At 42.6% G+C, this 27900-nt stretch overlaps 1 protein-coding gene, 1 non-coding gene and 2 pseudogenes across 2 annotated transcripts; 3 read left to right on the top strand and 1 right to left on the bottom strand.

The window, feature by feature from the left end:
• The first annotated feature begins 4696 nt into the window (after window positions 1–4696).
• Window positions 4697–5734, top strand: LOC136335574 (rho-related GTP-binding protein RhoQ-like; annotated as a pseudogene).
• Window positions 5016–5122, top strand: LOC136336902 (U6 spliceosomal RNA). The gene has a single exon (XR_010731638.1). It is a non-coding gene; the product is annotated as a U6 spliceosomal RNA (small nuclear RNA).
• A 1626-nt stretch (window positions 5735–7360) lies between the features above and the next one.
• Window positions 7361–9973, bottom strand: PROP1 (PROP paired-like homeobox 1). Its single transcript, XM_066273389.1, has 3 exons — window positions 9865–9973; window positions 8461–8693; window positions 7361–7699 (listed from the first exon to the last, which is right to left on the bottom strand). The coding sequence occupies exons 1-3, from the start codon at window positions 9971–9973 to the stop codon at window positions 7361–7363; spliced, it is 681 nt and encodes a 226-aa protein (XP_066129486.1).
• A 13467-nt stretch (window positions 9974–23440) lies between these two features.
• On the top strand, window positions 23441–23947 carry LOC136336084 (splicing factor 3A subunit 1-like; annotated as a pseudogene).
• The last annotated feature ends 3953 nt before the right edge of the window (window positions 23948–27900 follow it).

The raw sequence follows: 27900 nt of genomic DNA, 5'->3' as shown, positions 1-27900 counted from the left end.
CAGGGTTTCTCCACCAAACTGCCAGCTTCCTTCAACTGCTTATCCCACCGAGTAATGTTATTCCTATGTGGTGGTGCTTTGTTATAAACACGCTGATATTCACATTGCACTTTGGTCATAGATTCGAGTTTAGCGAGCCACAGAACACACTGAACTTTCCTCTGTACCATCCACATCTGGACTGGCATGGCCGTGGGCTGCTCCACTGTATACATGGTGTTACGTCATCATCTGTGCATGTGCACATGCTGCTGCATCATCCTACAGAAACTGGGAGGGTTTTCCTTTTATTTGGTGCCAGATTTCACATTTCTATCGTCTTTTGTTGCTTTCCTGTGACTGGTCAAAAGTGCACCATGACTTTACGGACACACTGTATTTCATTTACCGGGGAAATTCGGGAAGACCTGGATAATACTGGGAGGAATGCTTGGATGAGCCCTTTCGGGGAAAACACCTAGTACAATGTACAGTCTTAGAGCATAGGGAGGCCTCCACTCTTGGCCTGGGTCTTTGAGGGTCCTCTGGTCCGCCTCCAGTGGTGCGAGTCTCCACCTGGTGAGTTCTCAGGTCCAGGATACTGGCCCCTTCTCCTGATAAAGTCTTATACCTAGGTGCCCAGTACTGTGATTCTCTGCCCAAATGGCACTAATTCCGATTCCATCCTCCAGCGGCAAGCTGAGTATTGGACCCCAGGTAGCCCAGGAAAGGCGTGAGTGGGTGGTGCAGAAGGTGCCTGGAAGTGCAGCTGCACACACACACGCGAACCTACCTCATGATACCGGAAGGAATGGGGGCTGGGTAGAGACGCCACGCAAGCAGTGGACCAGGTCTTACTTGTTCTCTTGTCAAGCTTGGGAGTCAGGAGCCCCGGTTCTGAAGGAAAAACCTGCCGCAGACCAGCGTGGCTCCAAATAACGGTGTGGAATTAAGGAAACACACTTATCAAAACAAAAATGATGGGATAAAAACGATGGGACCGGGAGGACTCTTCAAAATGCCTGGCAGTATCGGAGTGCCCCATAGCCCTAGTTCGCTTTATTATATAGCCATATGCAAATCAAGAACCCTGATACAAAGTTGCACATCCAAGGCTAAGACAGGAACTCTCCCAAGGCAAAAACAGGATACATAAGTGAAACCTACCAATATCTGATACAAAGAGTCAGAGGAAGGGCATGTATATAGCTTTCAGCAACCCAAGGAAGCAAGTAGAGTGGGTGCAAATACTCAGCATCATAGCCAAATATGGAGATGGAGGGTGTAGAACTTAGCCTTTTGCTAAGCCTCGAATCTACAATGGCTTTTTGCTATTTATGGTCCACAACAAAAACTAAAGATGCGCAGAGAAGGCCTCTTCTTCAGATCTGGACATCAGGCCCGATGGAGAGGCCAGGTTACGGGGGCTGCGGGCTCAGAGCCTGGAGAGCTCATCCAATGACAGAGCAGGTCCTTTGGCATCCTGTCAGTGCCGTATGCACGGGCTCCGAGGTGAGTCAGACTCCGGGACTTGTCTGAAGCGCTGCGGTCGAGCTACCAGGTCAGTCTGGAAGAGCCAGAAGTGGCCGGACCTTGAGTCCTTAGGCATCTTGAGGGGCCCTCCCGGTTCCAGCCGGCTCCTTGATATATGTATTTTAAAACCTTCGCTTTTTAAGGCCTAGTTGGTAAATTGCCTTGTTCAACGAGATCACTGGGGCCTAGGTTGAGCAGAAATGCATGGCCAGCCTGCAGGGCCCGCTTGGGTCTCGCGTGCACGCACCCGGCTCGCTCCCGGAGGGACCGCACCGCCCAGCTCTCCCTCGGCGCCGGTACTCTGCAGTCCAGCCTCTGGCTCTGGAGTAGTGCGCATGATGCCCTAAATCGCTTCATTCCCAGAACCACAACACCCCAGAGCTGCCCTTTACTACGGGCACAGCCATTAGGGGCTACAAATCTTACCGTTTCTGAAGTTAGATTTGGATCTTCCTGGGAAAGGATTTTCCAGACAGACCTGGGGTTTCAGTCTCCCAAGGGAAAGACAAATTCGTGGCTTTTTCCCCCCTCACCCTGGTCTGGCTGTAATTCCCCTTTTGTTGGCGGGAGGAGAGGGGATGTTGCTGCTTGAAAGACAGTTCTTTTTCTCTTTTAAAATCCCAATTGGGGCAAAGATGACTATCTTTTGCCAGTTTTAACTAACTCTACTCCGAGGATGTAAAGTACAGCATAGGGAATAAAGTCAATAATATTGCCATAATTTATGTATGGAGCCAAGTGGGTACTGGTGTCATTGTAAAAAACGTCCAAACCTGTAAAAAATTTTATGAGTTTATTTAGGCCAAAGTGACAATTGCCGGGAAGCAAAATCTATACTCCCCAGAAGTAAGGACAGGGAAACCTGAAAAGTGGAGGGAGGTCCTCCCTTGAGACCTCCCCTAAGCTCTCCACTTTTAAAAGACCTTAGGATGCAGGACCCAGCATACTCTCCCTTCCGGGAGCACACCTGCACCTTTCCCTTTCTCTCCCTCCACCCTCTTCCCTCCGGGTGCGTTTTCCTTGACTCTTTCTCTTCTAAGGAACCCTATATGAAACTTGCAACCAGGGCAGCAGTGGGCAGCTTGTCCTGGGCTAATCCCCTGAACCTGTCTCCAAGGCCTCCTTTTCTCTTTCTTTCTTTACAGACAATAAATTCTTCCATTACTTGCTGCACTTTGTTTCCCAATTGAATTCTTTCTCTCAAGAAGATGAGAATCAAGATCTTGTCATTTTGTGATCACAGTGTCTTTCCCATATAGCCATGCGACTGGGGATTTAGATTCCAGGCCCCAAGGATGTTTTTTGTTTGCTCGCTCTTTTTTCTTTTCTTTTCTTTTTGCTAACAATGACCTAATAAACCCTTTCTTTGAAAAAGACTTTTAGGCCTGACCTGTGGTGGCGCAGTGGATAAAGCGTTGACCTGGAAATGCTGAGGTCGCCGGTTTGAAACCCTGGGCTTACCTGGTCAAGGCACATAGGGGAGTTGATGCTTCCAGCTCCTCCCCTCTCTCTCTCTCTCTCCTCTCTAAAATGAATAAATAAAGAAGAAAAAGACTTTTAGTCATGGAAGTTACAATTTTTTGTTCAACATATATATGAAATATATATTAAGGAATGTGTATTATATACAAGAAACATATATTAAGATATATATCTTAATGTATATATATACAATATATATCGTAATATATATATATATACACGGTAGGATCCCATTTTATTTTAAAACAGGAAAAACTATTAATGTGTGTATGTATATTTTTCTCTAAACATAAATAGTTGTATAAACACACTATTAATGTTGTTTACCTCATGATGCCCAGTTGGTAGCAAATGATGGACCTGTGTGGCGCAGTAGATAAAGCGTAGACCTGCAATACTGAGGTTGCAGGTTCAAAACCCTGGGCTTGCCTGGTCAAGGCACTTATAGGAGTTGATGCTTCCAGCTCCTCCCCTTTCTCTCTCTCTCTCTCTCTCTCTCTCTCTCTTTCTCTCTCTCTATCTCCCTCTCTCTCCTCTCTAAAATGAATAAATACATTTTAAAAAAGAAGAAAGGAAATGATGGACAAGATAATTAATTATTATGAACTATTTCAGACATTCAAAAAAGTCTTAGGACTAAACTATAACAAATACAAGAGAGAGAATTGTATTGTATTGTACCTGAGAGAATTGAATACTGCTGTATACAACTCCTGGGTCACACTGTGCTTCCTCTCTCCTGAAACTGCATGCCTTCAAATTTTACTTTATGTATATGCATTCTAATATATATATATAATATGCACAAGCATACACCTTTACATTTTTGGTCACTTAAAATTATTTTGCATATTGAAAACTGTATATTAGTGGTGTGATATATTGAGGGCATTTAAGAATTATTTGCTCAATGTAAAGCTTTTGTGATTAATCTAGAACAGTATTTATACATTTCTATTCATACAGGTATATATTCATACACATACATATTCCTGTGTGTATGTATTATATATATATAATTTTTTTCTTTTGAGTTGACTTGATACAAAGAGCATACATTACTTTTGTAATTTATAAAACTACTATTAAGGTTTGTTTTATATAAAAATATTTCTGAGCAATATAAGAGTCTGAAAAAAATGACAGAACACACCTGTGTTTAGATAAAAAAACTTAACACTTTAAAGATATCAATAATCCTTAATTTTCTGGTAATTGAAACACTAAGTACTGGTATCATAATAGAGACACAAGCAGGGTAGTAAGCAGCTAGGAAAATTCCTTGGCAAGTAGAATGGGGAAATTGAGACAGATACCTGAATGAACTGGCAGAGCAATTTACAGCCAGATACAGAAGTCACCTCCTTAGAGATAACACCTAGGCCTCAGTGGTTATGCTTAGTGACATAAATTAGACAAATAGTATATGATCACACCTATATGTGAAATCTAATGAAAAACCAAAGAAAAACAATACTCATAGAAATAGAGATCAGATTTGTGGTTATCAGAGGTGGGGGTGAGGGATGGGTGTGGGGGAAGAGGAATTGGAAGGAGTCAAAATGTATAAACTTCTAGTTATAAAATAAATAAGTACTAGGGATATAATGTACAGCATGGCGACTATAATTAACATTGTAGCATGACACGCAGGAAAGTTGTTAAGAGTAAATCCTAAGAATTCTCATCACTAGGAGTTTAGATGTGCCTGCTCATGAGCTATGCCAATGACACCTTCTCTGAGGAGTATGTACTCACTATCTAGGACCTCTATGCTGTCAACATCATGGTAAGCAGCAAGCAATACCTCCTGGGACTGGCTCTATCACACCGCCAAACAGGAAGACTATGATCATCTGAGGCCTTCATCTTATCTGGTGACTGGTGTTGATATATGCTTCTCTATGGTTAATCCAGTCTCATTTAAAAATATGGAAGAGGAGGGGGTATCAGAATTTAAGGGATACACACCAAATGTACCCTTTGTATTAACAAAAACTCAGATTGAAATCTGAGATGACGTGCTCACTTCGGCAGCACATATACTAAAATTGGAACGATACAGAGAAGATTAGCATGGCCCCTGCGCAAGGATGACACGCAAATTCGTGAAGCGTTCCATATTTAAAAAAAAAAGAAAGAAATCTGAGATGACCCCTAAACTTTAGCAAGACTAAATGATATGAAAGAAAAACCTGTATGTATGGAACAAGGACAGAAACTAGCAAAAGAGATAGGAGTGGCCTGACCTGGCAGTGGCACAGTGGATAGAGTGTTGGACTGGGATGTGGAGGACCCAGGTTCGAGACCCCAAGGTCGCCAGCTTGAGTGTGGGCTCATCTGGTTTGAGCAAAGCTCACCAGCTTGGACCCAAGGTTGCTGGCTCGAGCAAGGGGTCACTCAGTCTGCTGTAGCCCCCTGGTCAGGCACATATGAGAAAGCAATCAATGAACAACTAAGGTGTCACAACGAAAAACTAATAATTGATGCTTCTCATCTCTCTTCGTTCCTGTCTGTCTGTCCCTATTTATCCCTCTCTCTGACTCTCTCTCTGTCCCTGTAAAAAAAAAAAAAAAAAAAAGAGATAGGAGTGTACTGCCATGTGGAATGTTCAGCTTTAACCCAGAAGGGATTGATGACTACTTTTGATTAAGCTATCATAGTTATTTTAACTCCAAAGAAACACACAGCAAAATGAAAAATAGGATCAAGATGTATAAACTGTTGTTTGATTACATGAGAAACATCTTGTAAAGCCAGTAGCCACGGCGACCATCACAGCTGCCTGATTGGTGCAGGTTCACATTTGATTCAGACAGACAGTAATGAAACAACAGAGCCAAGAACTGGTGGGCCATTAGCTTTAATCCTAGCTTGCACTTGGCAGGCAAGAAATACACACAGTGGGAAAAACACTTCCCTTTCCATTCAGGGCTCCCAAAGCCACTGACTCATCCGAGTTTCCTAGAATCAAAGGTTCTAGCTCACCAGCCTTATTCACCTCTGTTCCCCATCTCCTTCTCTCTGTACACCTCCATCTTGCTCCTTGCCTCCTCTCCAACCATGTGGCCTCTCTCCCTGCAACAATGTGATCTCCTCTCAAAATGGCCCCTTAGCTCCAGCACACAAAAGTCCCTCCTCCAGCACACATTAGCATAACCAAGCCCCTTCCCAAGCATGAAGGTAATCAGTTGCCCTATGTGGGCAGTGCCATTTTTAACAACAAAAGTGAGCAAAACCAAGTAACTCAAATTTTACAAACTTATTTGCCCAACACATCTTTAGTGGCCAAGAAAACTGTCCCTTTCTCTCTAAGAAAGCATATGAAATGCTACAGCTATACCCAGACCTCTTCTAAATATTGAAGCAGTTTAAAACTTGAAAGAAAAACAACAACCTTGTTCTCAGTATTCTATAAAATTTATTAAGAATGTTTCTTAAAGGTCCAGGAAGTAGCAAACATCTGAAATCACAATTTATTATAAATACTTTAATTAGACAAGAAAGTACAATCAGGGGTTTCGTAGTTTAAAAAGCTACAGTCACATCATGTAACTACATAAAAAATAGTGCTGTAAATGGAACTGCCTGGCTTTGATCATATATATTTCTGCACAGTCTTTATGGAATCTGCACACACAAAAAAATTTCGTTTGTTCCAATTTTAAGAAAAACATACAGTCAACTTAAAAGTTAGGTTGAAAGAATGTTGAAGACTCTTACAGGCCAACTGAATAAGATCCTATTTATTTTTTATAAGACGTTGGAGAGCCATTCTTTGATGACTGGATTTACGTGGTCTGTTGGAAGTGGAAATGACAAAGTTAAGGGAACCGATGAGAAGAACTAGAAAATATTGGGCCAGCAAAAGCAGTGTCTGCTGGAATGGAGAAGAAAAGAATAATTCAAGGGATATTTCTAGGATAATATGAACAAAGCTAATTACTGATTTGGGTGGTGGGGTGGATAATAGGGTATGGATAAACTTTAAATCTAAAGTCCTCTTGAAATCAGCTAGCGACAGCTGGAATGATGATTTTCAATCACCATCTCAATGAGTGAAGCCTCACAAGTTTTATCTCCTTTGACAATTTCCATTCACCAGCAGAAACAATTGCTTCCATCAAAACTACTCTTTCTCCACTTCTACTGAGGCTTATGTATATCTCCCAGTAGTTTCACCTTTCTAAATTCTTTTAGTCACCTCAGTGAGCCTTTATCATAATCTCCCACTTTTAAATTTTCAATCTGAGCTTCCCTTCACCATATTTCTACTTTACTCTTAGAAGAAAAGGAAGTCACATAGTTTTCTCTGCATTTCCTAAAGGCCATAGGCTGGGAACTACCTTATCAGCACTTTTTGATATTAGTTCCAAGACTTTGGTTGCTCAAGGCTGAGGGGAAGCATGGGTGGGGGTGGAGGACAGGGTGGATGACCAGCAGGGTTTGTGTGCAAGGTAGGGTACCAGTCTTCAGACTGGTGGAGTTGAGCAAAGGAACCACCTGTAGAGGGCTGGGAGGGAAGAGAATGATTGTAGGGGAGAGAAAAGCAGGTCCCTGGTGGAGATGGTGTTGAGTAAAAGTAGGGGCAAGCAGGAGACTCAGACAAGAAACCAGAGAAGGTGGCAGGAGACAGATGGGTCAGTGGCTGAAGCAGTGATCGCTCTTGCTTCCTCTGCTTAGCTCTACGGTTCTGGAACCAGACCTGGGTAGGGAGAAGAATAGCCACATCAGAGTCCTTCTCTCAAGTAGGTGGCACTGTCACATGCAGCCCCCCCCCAATGGCAGAAGGTACAGGTACAAGGCATAAGTCTGTCCCACATCACCACAGAAAGTAAAGCTCTCTAGAAAGCACATCTGAGCCAGATCTACTGAAAAAGTGAAATGCATGCTATTATCCCCAACTTGTATCTAACTTTGCCCTACTATAACTTTGGGTAAGAAATGTCCAACATCCAAAAAGAAAGAGATAAATATGACACAATGGCATTTTTTCTCCCCAGAAAATAGGAAATCTCCCCTAAGGTTATTAGAGATTAATGCAATGAATGACTTTGTTTTATACGGTGTTGGATTTAGGGTAGGGTTTATACTTAAGATTGATTAAGTCCATGGTTAGAATTGAAGAAGCATTAGTCTGATTGAGCTTTGAGGCCATGGTTAGGGATAAAGTCATATACACATGCGCGTGCAGGTGAACAGTTATGATGGAATTTCTGTTGGAATTCACATCACTATTAAAGTTGGGGGTGAGTGTTGAAATTCAAGGTAGATTAGGTTAACACTAAGGTTAGTTAACTTAAGTGACACTCCCAATGCAGACGAGGTTATGTTCACTGTTGGATGAGGCTATGTTTTGGTGAATATTAGGTTAGGGTTATAATGCCTGTGAGAATTTGTGTCCCAGTAGTGCCTCAGCACCAAAACTGAACTTATTCCCAGAGAAAAGGGGCCTTGGGGGATCACCTGGATTCTGGCCTCGCTGAGGCCTGTGTCCTGGGCAAGGCTTTCTCGGACCCAAATGTCAGGGTACTGGTTCCTCCCAAAGGCTGACTCCAGCTGTTCCAACTGCATTGGACTGAAGGTGGTGCGATGGCGACGCTGGGCATGCAGGGGCCCCCTCTGTCCTCCTTGTGGGGAAAGCCGTGGTCTCCTCACTCCTATACCAGAGAGGTTCCTGTAGGGCTGAGTGCTCTCGTCTGAGGATGCAGGGGAAGGGAGATGTTGCTATCCAGTGGACCCACCATCCATTCTCAGATCATATATGCTGGTCCTTTCAGATTCTATTCAGTGCCTCTATGCTGTTCATATGTACTTTGTCCCAGGCAGAAACCCTTCAGCTTTCATAACTAGCTGACCGCAGCTCAGCCTCGGCCCTACCTCACCTCTGAACTTCCTAAGCCAGGCTGCTCTCTTCACATAGGCTCCACTCTGCAGACTCATCTCTCCCGTGCGTGCCCACATATTCCATGCCCCCAGACACAGCCCCATGTAATGTGCCCCTACCTGTGCCTTTCCCCTCTCTGAGCCCACATGCTAACTTCTGGGTTTCATCCTGTGGAGCTCTTATTTGCTCTGACACCTTAACTGTCCAGGTCTCTGTATAAAACCTTGCAACTTGTCCCTGCTCCCAGGGCTCATATTCCCTTCCACCTTCTCCATGTAGCTCCCATCCTCCTGCACCCCTCACCTGGGAAGATAGAACACTTCCCACTCTTCCGCTCAGACACACCCTCCCCTCTGTGCATTTCATCTTCTCCCCTGTTCTGGTCCTGGCTGGCCACTAGGCTGCAAGAACCTGAGCTCGTGGGAAAGGCTTGCCTGTCCTTCCCACAGGCTCACTTAAGCCCCCACACTAATTAGTCTGAGAGCTAGCTGGGGAAGAGAGAACAGGGAGCGAAAAGAAACACCTGGAAGGCACACACTGAGAAATGATGTCTGGAGCTGAGCACCCCTTCCCATCCCCATGGGGATCCAGGAGTATAGCCCCACCCGGTGCTCATTGTGACCACTGGTCCCCTGCTCTCTTCAGATCCCAAACCCTGGGCCCTCCGGCTCCCTCCTCCAGAGAAGGCAGTGCAGTGGGCAAACTCTGAAGTCATGGGTGAGGAGACAGAGGGCAGCTTTTCCTCTGCCTCACACTGATGTGTGCTGCTCAGTGGCCCATCAGCACCAGGGCCACAGTTCCAGCCTGTAAACTGAAGAAGTTGCCCAAGGCTTTCTAAGGCTCCCAAAAGATTTAATATGTAGGGTTCTGTTTTTGATTTCTTCTTTTCACCTTCCTTGTGACAGACTATTGCCCCACAGGAATCCAGTCACAGAGCCTCCACACATGCTGCCTCTTCAGAACCACCCCAGAAATTCACTCACCTACTGTGGAGATCCGAGTCCCAGAGGCTGGGCAGCTCTCAGGCCAGAGGCTGCTGTAGACTCGCCCCTTCTTTTGCTTACCCAGCTCATTCCTTTGTTCTGCTTCCATCCTAACAACGAACATCCAGGACACCCAGTCTCCTGTGTCCCTGAGTCTCTGGGCCAGCCTTTCTCTAGTACTCCCCTCTCCGCCTGTTACCTCACTCCTCCCTCTCTTTATACCTCTCTTGAGTCTCTCCCTACGTGTAGCTATAGATAGATATATTTGTCTTTTTCACTGTCTCTCCTTTTTCTAAATTTTATTCTAATTAACTAGCTCTTTGCTTGCACATCCCCTCTTTCTCTATCTTGCCTCACACTGTTTCTGTTTCTACTTCCCTCTCCCTGCCCCTTCTTCCCTCCACGATGCCATTCTCTCCCCTTGCTCTCAGCTGCCTCCTTGCCTAGCCTGCAATCCCACACCACCTCCTTCTCCCCTGAAGTGACCTCCTCCTCGCCCTGTGGGCCCATCCAATCACTGTCTGGTCACCAGAGCCTCTTCATCAGGGAAGGATCACCAGCCGGATGAAGGAAGGTGCTCTGTTGGAGGGTCCAGGGACTGAGGCCAAGAGCTCGTATTCCCAGAGGACCAAATTCTTTTGTCCTGTTTAATCTCCTCCTGGGAACAAACAGGGGAGGCAGGAGAAAATGAATTCCTCGTAAGACCCCTCCTTAGAACCCCACCATGGAGGGAGGGGGTACAAATGGGGACTGGGAGTAGGGCCTGCCTGGTATCTCTGCCTGTGGGTGATACCCAAGGGCCTGTTTCCAGGAAACTGAGAAACTATAAGACACAAGTGCCTTCTGGCCCCTTCAAGATACCCTGATTCTCAGGATTCCTAGACATATCCTCAGGACAACCTGAACCATAGATTGAGTCTCCAGGACACTGTAGTTTTCAAGCACTTTCTGTTTTCCTCCTCCAATATCACCTCCTCATTCATCCAGAACCCCAGGACTCCATGATCTTCCAAGGTTGCCCAGACTTTCAGAAAACACTGACCCTCCAAGCATCTGAATTACAGGTGCATCCTGATTGCTCCAGGCCTCAGGACTCTACAGGAGCCTGAGATTCTCCTGACGTTCTGACATTGTGATTGTACAAGGAAACCCTGGTGCACCCAGAATCCCTGAGCAATCAGGACACCCTGACACCTCAGTACTCTGCTTCTTGAGGTTACATAGATCCAGGAAGTACATTCTGACATCTCTAAGACATCTTGACCCTTTAAAAAACAACCTGATTCCCTAGGACTCTAGGAACCTTTAGGACACACTGAAACCCAGAACATTCCACCTATACCAGGAGACTCCCCTGATCCCACTACAAAGTCTGAGTGCTCAGGACACATTGACCAAATGAGGACACCCTAACCCCCTTGGAACACATGACATCCATACAATAGTCTGATCCTCAAGTTCATGCTGACGCTTCACACACAACCTATAAAAACACGGTCACAAGTCAAGACAGAAAATCATCATAATCTAGGATCTTGAGGCTTACAATATGGTCCACAGATCAAAAGCCTCAGATGCAGCTTGACCTGCCTGACCTGTGGTGGTGCAGTGGATAGAGCCCTGACTCTGACTGCTGAGGTTACGGGTTCAAAACCCAGAGCTTGACCAATCAAGGCACATATGAGAAGCAACTACTGTGAGCTGATACTTCCCACTTCCCTCTTCCCCTTTATCTCCTTCTCCCCTCTCTAAAATTAATAAATTAAAAAAATTCCACTTACATTTAAAAAAAGCATCAGAAACATAAGAGCTTGTTAGGAATGCAGAATTGTGGACCAATGGTGGCCCCACCACAGTCCTGTTAAATCAGAATCCGCAGTGAAACAAGGTCCCCAGGAAAACTGAACATACATTTGACTTTGTCAGCTCAGGCTGCCAAAACAAAAACAAAAAACAAAACCTGAAAAACCAAGCCAAAAGAAAACAAATAAAAAACCCCAACACCAAACAAACAAAACCAAAGATTGGATGGCTTAAACAATAGACATTTATTTCTTGCAGTTCTGGAGACTGGAAGAGTCCAATATCAAGGTGCCAGCTGATTCAGTTCCTGGAAAGAGCTCTTTTCCTGGGTTGCAGACAGCTATCTTCTGTGTCTTCACAATGCAAAGATTGAACCTGCTCTGGTGTCTCTTCCTCTTACAAGGACACTAATCCAATCATGGGAGCCCCTCCCTCATGATTTCATCTAACCCTCATCACCCTCAAATGTCCCCATCTCCAAATACCATCACATTGAGGTTAAGGCTTCAACTTATGAGCTGAGGGGAGGCACAAATATTCAGTGTGTAATAACATTAAAGTCAAGAAGCATTGATCCAAGACACCAACCTCTTTTCCCCTACCCCAAGATACACTATGACCTTCTAGAGCAACCTGAGCTCCAAGGCAGCCATGACCTCAAGAGGTCATATTTGCTTGGACACACTGGCAAACTCTGAATTCCAATATATCCTAATGCCTCAAGATACACTAATCCTACAAGGGAACTCTGACCAGCCATCCACAATAGACTCATTTCCCAGGACTTTTTTTTTATTATTTTTTTATTTTTTATTTTTCTGAAGCTGGAAACGGGGAGAGACAGTCAGACAGACTCCCGCATGCGCCCGACTGGGATACACCCGGCACACCCACCAGAGGGCGACGCTTTGCCCACCAGGGGGCGATGCTCTGCCCCTCCGGGGCGTCGCTCTGTTGTGACCAGAGCCACTCTAGCGCCTGGGGCAGAGGCCAAGGAGCCATCTCCAGTGCCCAGGCCATCTTTGCTCCAATGGAGCCTCGGCTGCGGGAGGGGAAGAGAGAGACAGAGAGGAAGAAAAGGGGGAGGGGTGGAGAAGCAGATGGGCGCTTCTCCTGTGTGCCCTGGTCGGGAATCGAACCCGGGACTTCTGCATGCCAGGCCGACGCTCTACCACTGAGCCAAACGGCCAGGGCCCATTTCCCAGGACTTTTGATTTTAAAAAGAAACTCTGATCCACTACCTCCTCCCATTCTCTAAGGACACCAAGGTACCATAACTTTGACTTGCTATTGCAGAATATCATTATCCCTCAAGAGACTGGGAGATGTAGAAGATTTGGTATTTTAGGGCATCCTGATTCCCACCCCAACCCTGACCTTCATGGAACACTGATCCAGGAACCTCTTGTCCTATAAGGAGCAGAGTGGTGTGGTAAAGAGCATAGGTTCGGGAGCCAGACTGCCATGGGTTCAAATCCTACCTATACCTCTCAGTAGCTATGTGATCCTGAGCTTATTACCTAGTACTGTATGTCTGTGCCACATCTTTACCAACTGGGGTAATTAACACAGTTGACTCTCTTTATTCGAGGTAGGTACTTATGTTGCATAAAGACACTTAAAACACTGAATTAGTGAATATTGAACCATTGCTCCTAGGGAAAATATCTTCCTGTTATCCTCTGGACACAATATTTTTATCAACTGATCAATACATAACTTTGTTGCATGTGTGTTTCTGTTTAAAGATACCTTAATTAATACATATTGTTAATTCATTAACATTGAACCCATGGCCAAGAGTCATAACTCATGCCTGAATGAAGCTCGTTGAAAGCTCATGGATTTTCTCCAAGAGAGACATCACAGCCTTTCTGTACTTAGGAACACCTGGCAACACTTCAGCTTTAATGCATTTAAGCAGCAAAATTACCCTTCAAAGAACAAAAATTTGAAAAATAATGGTACTAAGTATACAGCATGAGATTTGAAATGAGAAGGCAGGCAGTGGCCTTGTTTGACCTCATCTAGGAATGCAGCAACTCAAAATGTTCACTCCTTTGTACATGTACATGGCTGCAAACAACCATAGACATGCCAGAGAACATTGCAAAAGAGTGTTAATTTTGGGATTACAAATAAATTTTAGTGAGTAGGTGAATTCATAAATATGAAATCCACAAATGATGAGAATTGCCTATACCTGCCTGATGAAGTAATGATTGAGAATTAATAAAAGAGAAGCATTTAGAACTACAGTCGCCCTTCACCATATCGTGGCTCATTTTTCTTGGTCTCACTGTATTGCAGATTTTTTAATTGTACATATCTAATTTTGTATTGTGGATCTTTCACTGTATCATGGGATTTTGTGGTATATGGGTGTAAGGCCAGTAGTCACAGCCATTGCAGCCATTCACATGCAGGTTCTCATTGAATTCAGACAGATGGTAAAGAAACAGTGGAGCCAAAAAATGGTGGGCCATTCCTTTATTAAAGTCTCACACAGGCCGATGAGCAAACAGGCAGGAAAAACAGTTCCCTTTCACTCAGGGCTCCCAAAGCCACTGATGCAACCAAAAGAAACTTCTCTGTGTTATATCTGGACAGCAAGGAAATAAACATTTTGCCACACAATTAAATAGCCAAATTAAGGAGTCTTTATTTTTAAGCCAGTGACTGCATGGGGACTATAGTCACCCAAATCACACAGCCCTGAACAAACTCAGAGGTTTGCTTTTAAAGGCAAAAAAAGAAGTGGGGGTGGTGGGTGAGCACCTAGCCAAAGAAATTTTAAAGAAGGGAAATAGGCTTTTGGTTATCATTGGTACAATCTAGAAAGCGAGTGCTCAGCAAAGCAAAAGAATGTACTCGGTTATCTTGGCCTTTCACAGAGGTTGTTAAGGCAGCATCCTGAGGACTTTTCCAGAATCCAGAGACATTTGGGAACATTATGGCTCTACACGACTCTTTTCATTTACTCATCTGCAAATCTTGCAAAACTTGTTCTATGGTCAGGGTTTTGGTGTTACTGCACATCACTCTGGTTTCTCCTAGAATCAGAGGCCCCAAAAGTCTTAGTGGAGCTTGCAAAGCCCCTCAGTTCTGGTTAATCATCTGCACACCTTCCCTTTCCCTGTCAACATAGCTTCTTTCTTTAGCACTCTGCATTCCCTCTGTGCTCACTTTGCAAACATGGCTTCTTTCTCTTCTTCTGCTCTCTCTTTTCAAAAATTTCTAGTGCGAAAACCTCTCCTCCAGCAAACATTAGCAAAACAATGGCCCTTCTCAAGCAGGAAGGTAATTTGCAGTTTCACAGACCACATATACCTGGTGTTATCCAGCGCCCAGTGCAAACTATCATATAAGTGAGCAAACATAAAAATCATATTTTACAAACTTATTTGACCAACAATGTTAAGCCTAATCCAGAGGGACCCGAAACATTGAAGACACGAACAAAATCTGTCGATTACACACCAAAGCTTTATTGTCTAGCTTGGCCAAGCGGCGGCTCCTCCAATAGTTGTCTTTGGGAGTGCGCATCAGCCCTTTGTTCTCCTTAGTTTTTATAGTTTTGAAGTGGGAGTACAGAAGCAAAAATTGTAATTAGGAGCCCCTTACCACTATTGGTTATAGTCATATGTCCTTTAACATGATAGGACCACGTTCAATTTGCAAGCCATACATTATTTTGGAGAAAACAAAATTTACAAGTCAACACAATGGCAGAAAGATGTCTCTTTACATATTAAAAGGCATTCCCATATTATCTAGTGTTCATCTGCTATCTCTCTGTCCAGAGTCACACGTGTTAACTACACACATTTACATAGGATAGGTAGTTTCGGTGGGGACAAATGCCCACAAATGGCTCATAGTTATAAGAAAAGGTTTATTTTGGCTTTTCTCTTCTTGTACGCGGCTAGCCATTTACCCCTTTTCCCACAGGTGTGGTGGAATGTCTGGGGATCCATGTTTTCCTCCCCTTTGCCATCCTGGTTATGCCAATCACACTGTACAGAGACTATTCTCACAATTTCTCTGCACACCTTAACCCAAATTAATAAAATGTTCTCCAAGCCTCTTAAAATATTAATATTAATTCTGTAGTTTTTGGTACCTTACAACACCTGCGGGTGAAGTGGCTCAGTGGCTTCTCAACAATAGGTATTTTTATATATTTATTATTTTATTTTTTGTGGTAAAATAAGCATTTTCTAGCCTAAAAAATTGAAAACAATATTAAAAATATTAATTACAACATATTTAAAGAATATTACTGTATATTACTGGTGAGTACCCATATAGAATTTTATACATTGTTAAAATTATGTAGGTTTAAGAGAGTAGAAAGTGTTTAAGAGTATAGGAAGTGTTTATAATAGTGTGAAAAAGGTTAATGATAGTGTGGGAAAGGTGTATAAGAGTGTGGGGAGGGTTTATAAAGCCTTAATATATATATAAATAATAAAAAATATAAGGTCGCTACTTCACAAATTTTTGCCTATTGTGGGGAGTTCTGGAACCTAACCCCTGTGATAGAGGAGGGATCACTGTATACCCTGAAATAGTAAGTATAGATGAAAATATTACTTTATTATCATTATTATTATTATTACCAGCGTTCTTTGGAGATGCTCAGAATCATTCTGACCCTATCAGATTCCTGATTCCCTAGAGCACAAAGGGTACATTCACTTATGGGCTCTTCAACAAGTTTTGACTTCAGTACCTTATAATCAACATGATAGCCTGAAGACACAATGACTCCATGACCCTCTAGAACATCCAGACCCAAAGAGATTTGGAATATTCTGGCCCTATATGGAATTCCATGACTTGAAAGGATCCAGACATCAAGGGCATCCTGCTCTTGAGTCTATTCAGAACCCCTGGTTGGGTCTAATCTTACAAGGAGTGCCGGGGTCCAGCCCCGGGGGGATCCAGGGGTCCCACAGGAGGAGACGGCATCGGCGAAAATGGAGTGAGAGAGCCGAATTCTTTTCTTTCTCTTTATTCTCCGGTTAGCATTTACTGCCAGGCATCTCTGCTCAATGCTAGTATAGCTCCCTTTTTTTTTATTTATTTATTTATTTATTTATTTATTTATTTATTTATTTATTTATTTTGCATTTTTCTGAAGCTGGAAACAGGGACAGTCAGACAGACTCCCGCATGCGCCCGACCGGGATCCACCTGGCACGCCCACCATGGGGCGATGCTCTGCCCACCAGGGGGCGATGCTCTGCCCATCCTGGGCGTCGCCATGTTGTGACCAGAGCCACTCTAGCGCCTGAGGCAGAGGCCACAGAGCCATCCCCAGCGCCCGGGCCATCTTTGCTCCAATGGAGCCTTGGCTGCGGGAGGGGAAGAGAAAGACAGAGAGGAAAGCGCGGCGGAGGGGTGGAGAAGCAAATGGGCGCTTCTCCTGGCCGGGAATCGAACCCGGGTCCTCCGCACGCTAGGCCGACGCTCTACCGCTGAGCCAACCGGCCAGAGCCTAGCTCCCTTTTTATACACACACACTGAGTTATAATCACATGGTGTTAATTATTGCTTTTGTTTCACTATGTTTTCATGTTTCCGGATAACAGTTAATTTTCATCTATGAGTCACAAATCAGGTAGCAAATTATTCAAAATAACTTGAATAACAACATCAGTAAAAGCTTTTAAAGTATTAGTCTGTTGTGAGTTAAGGGGCAGAGAGAGATTTAGCAGACGATTAACAATGGACCACCGCTTGCTCAGGTAAATGGCCTTGAGTTTATGCAGTGTCCTACAAGATTCTGAAAGGCTTGCCTCTAAAGAAATTAACATAACATTAAGGATAGCTTTCACCCAAAGATATGCAGAGTGCACTTGCAAGATAGCCCAGCAGCAACATAAGACATTAACTGTTATTACTTCCTACATTTTATTTAAACACTAGTTAAGTTCTGACTCTATTCTTCTCAGAATATACCACTATTTGCAGATCAAATAAGCAGGAAGAAAGGAATGTTTCTCCACTTATCACATGAAAAGGCTAGGGAGGAAAAAATGTTAAGTGAAGGCCAAGGGTGCTTTGTGCACAGCCACTGCCTCCTAAATCACAATTTATTCTTTTTAACATGATTAAGAAGGAATTCTCCTACAGACTTAACCCTTTACGAGGGATATCATAGCCAGCCTCTTATGTCTATGAGCCCAGTTCAAGGGGCTTACAGGCTTTTCTGTGGAACTCACACCCTATGTCTCATTTCCAAAGAAATCACTACGAATCTACAGGGAAAGCGCGGTACTATTATCCCTGTGCCACAAATAATAGCACACACCCAGAAAAAAGGGGGGATATAAGGTCAGATTAATTCAAAAAGTCAAAGGGGGAAGTATCGTTGTGCCTATCCTTTGTGGTGACTTTGTCACCCCGCAGCCATTGGTCTTCACTGCAGTGACTTTGTCACCCCGCAGCCATTGGTCTTCTCTGCTGTGACTTTGTCAATCAGCAGTTTTTGATCTTCTTCTGCTGTGACCTTGTCAGCCAGCAGTTGTGGGTCTTCTTCTGCTGTGACCTTGTCAGCCAGCAGTTGTGGATCGGCTCCTGTAAGGCCAGGAGCCGCCATCGTGGCCATTCACATGCAGGTTCCCATTGGATTCGGGCAGACGATAAAGAAATGGCGGAGTCAGAGGATGGGGGGCCATCCTATTTATTGGTGTCTCACCAAGACAGGCAAACCACAAAAGAAGACAAGGGAAAAGCAGAAAACCAGCTCTTCCCATGAAGGGCCAGGGATCAGGGAAGCCCCTGCAATTGTGATAGCAGGAACTGTGTGTCCAAGCTCCTGGTCTGTCCCACTTTATAGTGTAGAAAACCAAAATCCCTTAATCCAATATACAAACAAGGAAGTCCCCGACACAAAGTCACTTATCCAAGGCATAATTGGATTCCTCATGAGAGTGCACCACCCAGATCATACAATCAGTCAAGGGTGTGGGGAAAAGCTTAGTCCCAAAACCAAACCCCAGGCCACAACGACCTGGCCTGCTTATAGCCTGTCCCCCACACCCAATATAAGTCACAAGCGAGCAAACATATATATCATATTTACAAACTTATTTGACCAACAGCTCCTGACAAAGGAGCATGCTGACACTGAAAAGCCACTTGGTCCTGGCTGGTTGGCTGAGCAGCAGAGCGTCAGCCTGGAGTGTTGAAGTCCTGGGTTTGATGCCTTGTCAGGGCACACAGGAGAAGCGACTATCTGCTTCTCCATCCCTCTCTCTTCCCCTCCCACAGCCATGACTCAATGGTTAGAGCAAGTTAGCCCCAGGCACTGAGGGTGGCTCCATGGCCTTGCCTCAGGTGTTAAAATAGCTCAATTACTGAGCAAAGGAGCAGCAGCCCCAGATGGGCAGAGCATCACCCAGTAAGGGGCTTGCCAGGTGGATCACAGTCAGGGAGTATATGGGAGTCTGTCTATCTGCCTCCCTGATTCTCAATTAAAAAAAATGAAAACAATCCACTCAACTGAACCCAACCCAGGATATAATCTGATCTACAGACCTGATCCATAGGACATTCAGACTACGTAAAGACATAACCAGACCATCTACTGCACCCTGGCACATCAGGACATCTGATGCAAGGACATTTTAACCTTTAGTGCCCTCTGATTCTCTCAGCCCTACACTTCTCAACAGGCATCCTAATCACTGCCATTTCCTTCTACCCCCAACACACAGAACAGCTTTGATCCACAAGGATGTCCTGAAATCATAGGTGATTATTCTAACCCTCAAAAAATCCTGGCCTCTGAAGAAAAGCATTCCTTACAGGACACTTATTCCACAACATTCCCTGAATTCCAAAACATCTTGAGTTCCTGAATACTATCACTTGTGCCTAGCATTCTCTGCTCCTCCAAGGCCCTCTGATTCCTGAGAACACTCTGACTATACAAGGACACCTTGACACTTGAATCTGTGATAGGTCCATTCAAATCTGTTCGGACTCTCAAGGACCACCAGATCTTCAGAAAACTTTGATCTCCTTAGAATACTTGATTTTCACATATTCAGATACCGACAGGATGTGCCAACCTACCTGAAAACCCTGCCAGCCCAACCTCCACGTCATCTTGATTCTATGAAAACAGTGTAATCTTCCAGGACACTCTAACCTCAAAGTTAATGATGTTATAAGGACACTTCAATAATGTTCTGACATGATATAATCCTGAGGCTCAGAACACCCTGTCTCTCATGACATTTTGTCTATAATAACCCTGCCTTCCCAAGATTCCCCAAGTCTCCCAGACTCTGTGACTTTTACTTTTCAGGCATTTGATCCTATATAATGTCATGGAGCCCTCTAAACAACCCCTCCTCCTGCCCCCTGGCTCTCTCAGGGTACTCAAACCATTTAGAGTGTCTTAATTTTACAAGACGCTTGGAAACTATACAGGTGTGCTCACCATCCTGAGACCAGGTGAACAGTACCCTGATTATACAAGGACTCCTTGACGTCCTAGAGAATAAGTTACCTATAAGGAGAAATAAATCCCCCTAGATAACATAAACACTAGTTTACTCTGAGCACACAAACAACCTGCCTTCTAGGTTATTCAGCCTTAGAGGGACATCTTATTATCCCAAGGCACTCTTAGGCCTAGGGTACTATAACCACCCACAATTCCACCCCCATTCGGGTACCCTGTCTATTGGGTAGACTGTGACCTTGCAGAAAACACCAATTATCCAAAATATACCAAAGATCCAGTAAATTCTTCCCCTGAGGATGCTCTGATTTCAGAACACTCTGAGTTGATAGTTTGGTTTCAAATTCTGGAACCAACACTTGCTGTGTGACCATGAGCAAGTTTTTAAATCACTTTAAACTTCACCTTCCTCATTTGTAAAATGAATACTAGAACATTCCTGCTGTGTTCTGGGCTGGCAAAAACAATACATGTTCACTTCAAGTGAGGGCTTGGTCTCAAGGATACAAGGTGATGAATAGAACCAGTTTCAAGACTGGGGCCAGAAGCCAGTCTAACTTAATGTTGAGAACTTTGAATTTGAAATCTTTATATATTTATTTTACAGCATAAGTTGGATTTGGGGCAATGTGGGGAGGGGTCAAGGTGGATCATACTTTAATAAAACTGCTAGGAAAAAAAAGTCAAATATCCTCTTTTCCTTGAGTCTGAAGTGAGATAAAGTGAACGTGAATTCTTTTCCACATGGATATCTAACTATTAGTGACATTTACTGAAAATATTTTCCTTTTCTCACTGCTCTGAAGTGTCACTTTTGTTACAAATTACAGAGTTAGGCACAGATCTGTTTATGTGTTTTCTATTCTGTTCCATTATTCTTTCTGTTTATGCTTGCACCAGAACCACTTACCTTAGTTACTATAACTTTATCAAGTAGAGCAAGTTTTATCACTTTGTTTTTCTTTATCAAAAGGGTCTTGTTAAATCTTGGTTCTTTGCATTTCTATATGGATTTTACAACCAGCTTGTTAAACTCCATAAAAAAATATGCTTGGATTTTGATTGGCACTACACTGACTCAATGTACTAATGGAAAATTTTTTTGGATCACAATATCATTTTTATTTTTATTGCTTAACTGGAACACTTCTATAAAGAGAAACTCTCATTATGTACAATGTGGTTTCAGAGTGGCATCGATTTTATAGGAAAGGTTGGACACAATTCTCAATCAGTCAGTTCCCCAGCAACCGTTAATGAAAACCACAAGGTTAAGAGTGTTTTTTTCTTCAGTATTACTAAGACTTGTGGATATGAGCATATATAATGCATTAATCCATTATAATTATTATCCTTATAGATGTCTGTTCTTTAATTGATGGGAACACTTTAGGTTAGAACCTGAGTATTAATTGACTCAATTCTAGTCTTTGATAAGTTCATTGCCATCTGATATAATAACATGTTCCAAGTTCACCTTACACATTTTCTGCTCCAGTCCTAGGAATCATACATATCTTCAAATGTGTACCTTTTTGTGGGAAATAACATTTAAGGACCACAGGACAGGCTCTAGAAGTACTATTATACTACTAACCATTTCTAGGCCTTTTAAGTGGACATATCTACAAAGATATAAATTAATTCTGATACCTCCAATACACATTCAAAAATTATGGTTTTTACATCTCCTCAACTACCTTAAGTAACATTTTTTAAAACTAAATATTTTATTGTCAAATAAGGATGAGTTAATGGTACAGGAAAAAGGCCTTGTGTTTGGGCAGATGTTGAATAGCAGGTTGTTCCAGAGTTCATTAGCAAGGACTAAAGGAGAATGTTTATCTTTTGCCTTTGTACTTACAAATCTCAACTAAATAAACTTTGGGCCTTACTTTCCTTCAGAAATGTTTCTTCTGTTTTGTTTCTGTGGCCATCTTGATTTTTGGCTTCCTGAAGATTTTATTCTTTTTCTTTAAAGTCCAATAGTTAACCAACCTATATCCAGGGTCCAATTGGTACAAAACTGATCCTTAAAATTTGATCTGTTGATTTTTTACACTACTGTATAGCAGAATGTGAATATTGTCTAGACCCAAAGGCATTTCTTAAAATGAAAGTAATGGGAAAGAAAAAGAATGGTAATTATGCAAAGATAATGCATCCCCCTTCCCTCCATCAGACTCACAGGACAAGAAACAGATAAAGACACTTAGTGATGCACAAGTAGATTTTTAAAAAATTTTTCAAGACGGAGGATTCATACTTCCTGGTTTCAAAACTGATTGAAAGCTACAGTAATCAAAGCAGTGGTAACTGGCATGTAAACCAATGAAATAGAATACAGACAATTAGGGTCAAGTGATTTTCAAAAATAGTAGCACAACTATTCCATGGAAAGGACAGATTTAGTTTTGTTTCCATTTAAAAATTTATTTATTTATTTTACAGAGAGAGAAAAGAGGGGTGGGGGGAGTGAAAAATCCTTCACTTTAGTTGTTTATTGATTTCTTGTTGTAAGTGCCCTAACCGGCAAGCCTAAGGTTTCAAACCCAGGACCTCTGCATTCCAGGTCAATGCTTTATCCACTGTGCTACCACAGGCCAGGCAACAGGGAAAGCCAAGAGAGCCTGAGCTTTCTCTTGTGATGGGCCAGACATGTGGATCTGGGGGAACGGTGCTTGGTGCCCAAGCAGTGGGGGCACACACACCCCCTTCCCGCCAGAGCACCACAGGGGTTTGAGGGCAGCAATGTGTCCTGACTGGGGATTGAACCAGCAATGTCAGTGCTTTAGGATGATGCTAACCAACTGTGTCCAGCCAGGGCAATTTTAATTGATTTTAAAGAGAGAGGAGAAGGGGAGCAGAGAGAGAGAGAGAAAGAAAGAGACAGAGAGACACACACAGAAACATTAATTTGTTGTGCCACTTATTTATGCATTCACTGGTTGATTCTTGTATGTGTTCTGACCTGTGATGGAACCTACAACCTTAGCATATGGGACAATGCTCTACCAACTGAACTACCCTGTCAGGGCCAAAAGAACAGTTTTTTAAACAAACGGTTCTGGGTAAACTGGATATCCACATACTAAAGAATAATGTTTTATCCTTACCTTATGTTATATACAAAAATGAATTAACTAAGGATTATAAACCTATATTTGTGTTAAAAGTATACCTCAGTGCCCTGGCCATCTGCAATGCTGCCTCCTGTCCTACTACAGCTGTGTTGCCTCAACCCCGATAGCTTCAGTGGTGAGACTGTCTCTGGGCATGGTGGTCATGCCCATGTAGCTGATCTTCTACTCTCCCAGGATCAACATGGTGCCCATCCTTCCCTCAACCCCTCCTGTCATAGCAGCTACCCCCATGATTATGCCAACAGCCTTTGTACTCACTCCACCTGCTTCACGCCAGTGCGTTCTGTTCATTCTCCATTTCCCATGGAAGATAAACCTGCTCCCAAGAAACTGAAGACAGAGGACAACCTCACATCTGATGAAGAGTTCCTGGCCAGAAACAAGGGTCCAGTCTCCCTCAGAGTCCAAATGCCCAACATGCTGGATAAGATGGAATGGAAACTGAACGGACAGGTGCCAGTCTCCACTCTCCTACTCAAACCAGGTCTTTTTTCAAGGTGCAGATTCACCAAGCCATGGGCATGCACAAAGCCAAACCAAAAAATAGTATGAGGGCATCTTCATCAAGGATTCCAACTCTTTGGCTTACTACAATATGGCCAACAGCTCCATCATCCACCTGGACTTCAGGGACAGAGGCAATAGGAAGAAATAGAAGAGAGAAACCTGCTATTAAGTCCCAGACATTGCAATTTTGCCTCTCCTGTCCCCTACCTCCTGCCCCAGACCCAAGAGACCCTGCTTTATACATTTCTTTCCTTCTTACTTAGTTTGGAAATTTACATCGTTCTGCAGTTTTCTCTCTCTACCCTGTCCCCACATTGATGACAGAGGGCTTTCTATCCTCTCTCCTCCTCAGTGGTTTCTGGAATTCCTTTGTGTTTAGGTCTTGATTTGAGGAAATTAATTTCTTTAGGAAGCCCATTAGGAAATGTGAACCCACAGGTGATCTGAAGGTGTGGCATATGTGCAGATTGGTACTTGACTGATAGAAATGCATCTATTGTCATTAATTGTTTTGCATCTTGCCATGAGATAATAAGCCTCTTGGACCCTTAAAAAAGTTAAAAACTATTAAACTTCTAGTGGAAAGTATAGGTAAAAATCTCCATTATGTTGGATTTGGGAAAGATTTCTGTCTATGACACTAAAAGCAACAAAATAAAAAAAATAGATAAATTGGACTTTATAAAAATAAAAACCATTTATGCATCAGAGGACAATATCAAAAGAGTAAAAAAGTAACTTGTAGAATGGGAGAAAATATTTGCAAATCATTCATCTGATAAAAGTTTTCTTTTTCTATCTTTTTTTTTTTTTTGAGAGACAGGAGAGAGATGAGAAGCATCAATTAGTAGTTGCATCACCTGAGTTGTTCATTGATTGCTTTCTCATATGTGCCTACCAGGGAGGGCTCCAGCCGACTCAGTAAACTCTTGCTCAAGCCAGTGACCTTGGGCTCAATCCAGCGACCTTGGACTTCAAGCCAGTGACCTTTGGGCTCAAACCAGTTACCTTTGGGCTCAAGCCAGTTACCTTTGGGCTCAAGCCAGCAACCATGGGGTCATGTCTATAATCCCACGCTCATACTGGCAACTCTGAGCTCAAGCCGACGACCTTAGTGTTTCCAACCTGGGTCCTCAGCATCCCAGGTCAATGCCCTATTCACTGTACCACTGCCTAGTCAGGCTTATTTATTCTTGTGAATGTATTAATAGTTCTATAATTGTATTGTTTTGGTTCTCCATTTGTTTCTGTATCTTTGCATTCTTCATTTCATCACATTCTGTTGTCTTAGACTTCTTTTCTTACTGATTTCTTATTCTTTTTGCAACTCTCAAAAGCATAATGATTTGCTCAAGATATGTTACTTTTTTTCTTCCTTGCAGAACTGATACTATCATTTCTTCTTGTTATTCTGTATGTCTGGTGGAAAAGGAAGAGTTGTATTATCTTTCCATAGTTGTCATCCTTTTTTGGTTTTTAAACAAACTTCCATTTTTAGAGCTCTTGAATCTAGACCATCCTAAATATAGTATCAGGGAATTCTTCTTTACTCCATTCTCAAGCTCTCTAAGATCTATTGGTTTTTCTCAAAGCTTCAGTTTGCAAATTGTGTATTGCTTATTCATTTCCATTAAGATAGCTTGAAAGTGGTAGAGTGGGGCTATAGACATTCATAACTGATGGGTGCATGTCAGTTAAGATTAGGTTCTGCTGTATATGATGACAAAAATTGTGGCTTAGACAAAATATAAGTTTAATTTGTCAAGTACAAAATAAGTTCAAAAGTAGGCATTCCAAGGCTGGTACAGTGAGTCTAATTGTTATCATATTTCAGGCTCAGATATTTCTACTTTACTGTCCTAGTGTAAGGTTTCCATTCCCACATTATATTTCAGATTGACAGCTGCAGGTACAGTCATAATTTCCACACTAAAGGCCAGAGAAAGAAGGAAAGCAAGGGCAAAAACAAGGTTGCTTTAGACTGAATTGGCTCCCTTTGGGATGGCTTCCTAGAATTTCCACACAATACTTTCTTTTCGATCTCACTGGCTAGAACTTAATAATAAGGCCACACCAAGATGCAAGGGAGGCTGGGAAACATAACCTTTATTCTAAGCAGCAGTAAGGCGAGTAGCTAACAATTGTTATTCAGTCAAGAAAGAGGAAGACTAGAATTGGTATTGGTGTACACAAGTGCAGTCTACTCCAGAGAGCATATAACATCTGCACTCCTTCAGGGGATTTTGTTAAATATCCTATACTAAGGGTCACACATATTAGGCAGGGGTATACCTTATTTCCACAGTAATTTAAATTCTGAGTTCAGACAAATATTCTAATTCAGTGGTCCCAACCTTTTTTGGGCCACGGACCGGTTTAATGTCAGAAAATATTTTCACGGACTGGCCTTTAGGGTGGGACAGATAAATGTATCACGTGACCGAGACAAGCGTCAAGAGTGAGTCTTAGATGGATGTAACAGAGGGAATCTGTTCATTTTTAAAAAATAAAACATCATTCAGACTTAAATATAAATAAAACGGAAATAATGTAAGTTATTTATTCTTTCTCTGCAGACTGGTACCAAATGGCCCACGGACCGGTACTGGTCCGTGGCCCGGGGGTTGGGGACCACTGGACTAATTCAACCTGGAGACTTGTACTTCGTTGTTGAATGACGTATTTTACTCCCCTGATTTATTTCTCTTTCCCTGATTTACCTACTCTTACAAGTGCTTCTCCCTCTATCTCAGCTAGTGCAGAGAAAACTGGACTTTGCAATGATGCTTTTGTTTCACAATGAGAAGTATGGATTTTTTAAAAAATAATTTTTTTTCAATTACAGTTGATACACAATATTATATTAGTTTCAGGTGTACAACCTCATGTTTAGACATCTATATAACTTAAGCATTAATCACCTTGATAAATCTAGTACACACTTGACACCATACATAGTCATTACAATATTATTGACTATGACTATATTTCCTATGCCAGTGGTTGGCAAACTCATTAGTCAGCAGAGCCAAATATCAACAGTACAACAATTGAAATTTCTTTTGAGAGCCAAATTTTTTAAACTTAAACTATATAGGTAGGTACATTGTTATTAACTTAATTAGTTAGGTTACTCCTAAGCTGGCCAAAGAGCCACCACACTCAAGGGGCCAAAGATCCGTATGTGGCTCACGAGCCATGTTTTGCCAACCACTACCCTATGCTGTACTTTATAGCCTCATGACTATTCTGTAACTACCAATTTTTACTTCTTAATTCTTTCACCTTTTCCTTTAAAAAATTTTTTTATTGAATTTATTGGAGTGATATTGATTAATTAAATTATAGGTGTCAGGTGTACAATTCTATAATACATCATCTGAATATTGTATTGCATATTCACCACTCCATGTTACATCTCCTTTCATCAAAATTTACCCCCCTTTACCCTCTTCTACCTCCCCCACTCTCTTTCCCTCTTGTAATCCCCATACTATTGTCTGTATTTATGAGGTTTTTGTTCCTTTGCTTAATTCCTTCACCATTTCCACCCTCCCAACTCCCCTTTCCATCTGGCAATCATCAAAGTGTTCTCTGTATCTATAAATCTGTTTCTGTTCTACTTATTTATTTACTTATTATTTTAGATTACACATATAAGTGAAATCATCTGGCAATTGTCTTTCTCTGTCTGACTTACTTCATTCAGCACAATAACCTTTATGTTTATTCGTGTTGTTGCAGATAGCAAAATTTCATTTTTTTTTAATGGTTGAGTCATTATACACATGCACCACTTCTTTGTTCATTCATCTATTGATGAACGCTTAGGTTGCTTTCATATCTTGGCCACTATAAACAATGCTGTAAAGAACAAAGGGGTGGCCCTGGCCGGTTGGCTCAGTGGTAGAGCATCGGCCTGGCGTGTGGGAATCCTGGGTTCAATTCCCGGCCAGGGCACACAAGAGAAGCGCCCATCTGCTTCTCCACCCCTCCCCCTCTCTTTCCTCTCTGTCTCTCTCTTCCCCTCCTGCAGCCAAGGCTCCATTGGAGCAAAGATGGCCCGGGCGCTGGGGATGGCTCTATGGCCTCTGCCTCAGG

Source organism: Saccopteryx bilineata, chromosome 4, assembly GCF_036850765.1.
Source record: "Saccopteryx bilineata isolate mSacBil1 chromosome 4, mSacBil1_pri_phased_curated, whole genome shotgun sequence".
Classification (NCBI taxonomy): Eukaryota; Metazoa; Chordata; class Mammalia; order Chiroptera; family Emballonuridae; genus Saccopteryx; species Saccopteryx bilineata.
This window is presented reverse-complemented; position numbering and strand designations above follow the sequence as displayed.

Coding starts and splice junctions, on each gene's coding strand:
- PROP1 (XM_066273389.1), bottom strand. CDS start 9,973: ATGGAAGCAGAACAAAGGAATGAGCTGGGTAAGCAAAAGAAGGGGCGA. Junction 8,694..9,864: donor GACTCGGATCTCCACAGTAG/GTGAGTGAATTT, acceptor CTGCATCCTCAG/ACGAGAGCACTCAGCCCTAC. Junction 7,700..8,460: donor TCAGCGAGGCCAGAATCCAG/GTGATCCCCCAA, acceptor CTCCCTACCCAG/GTCTGGTTCCAGAACCGTAG.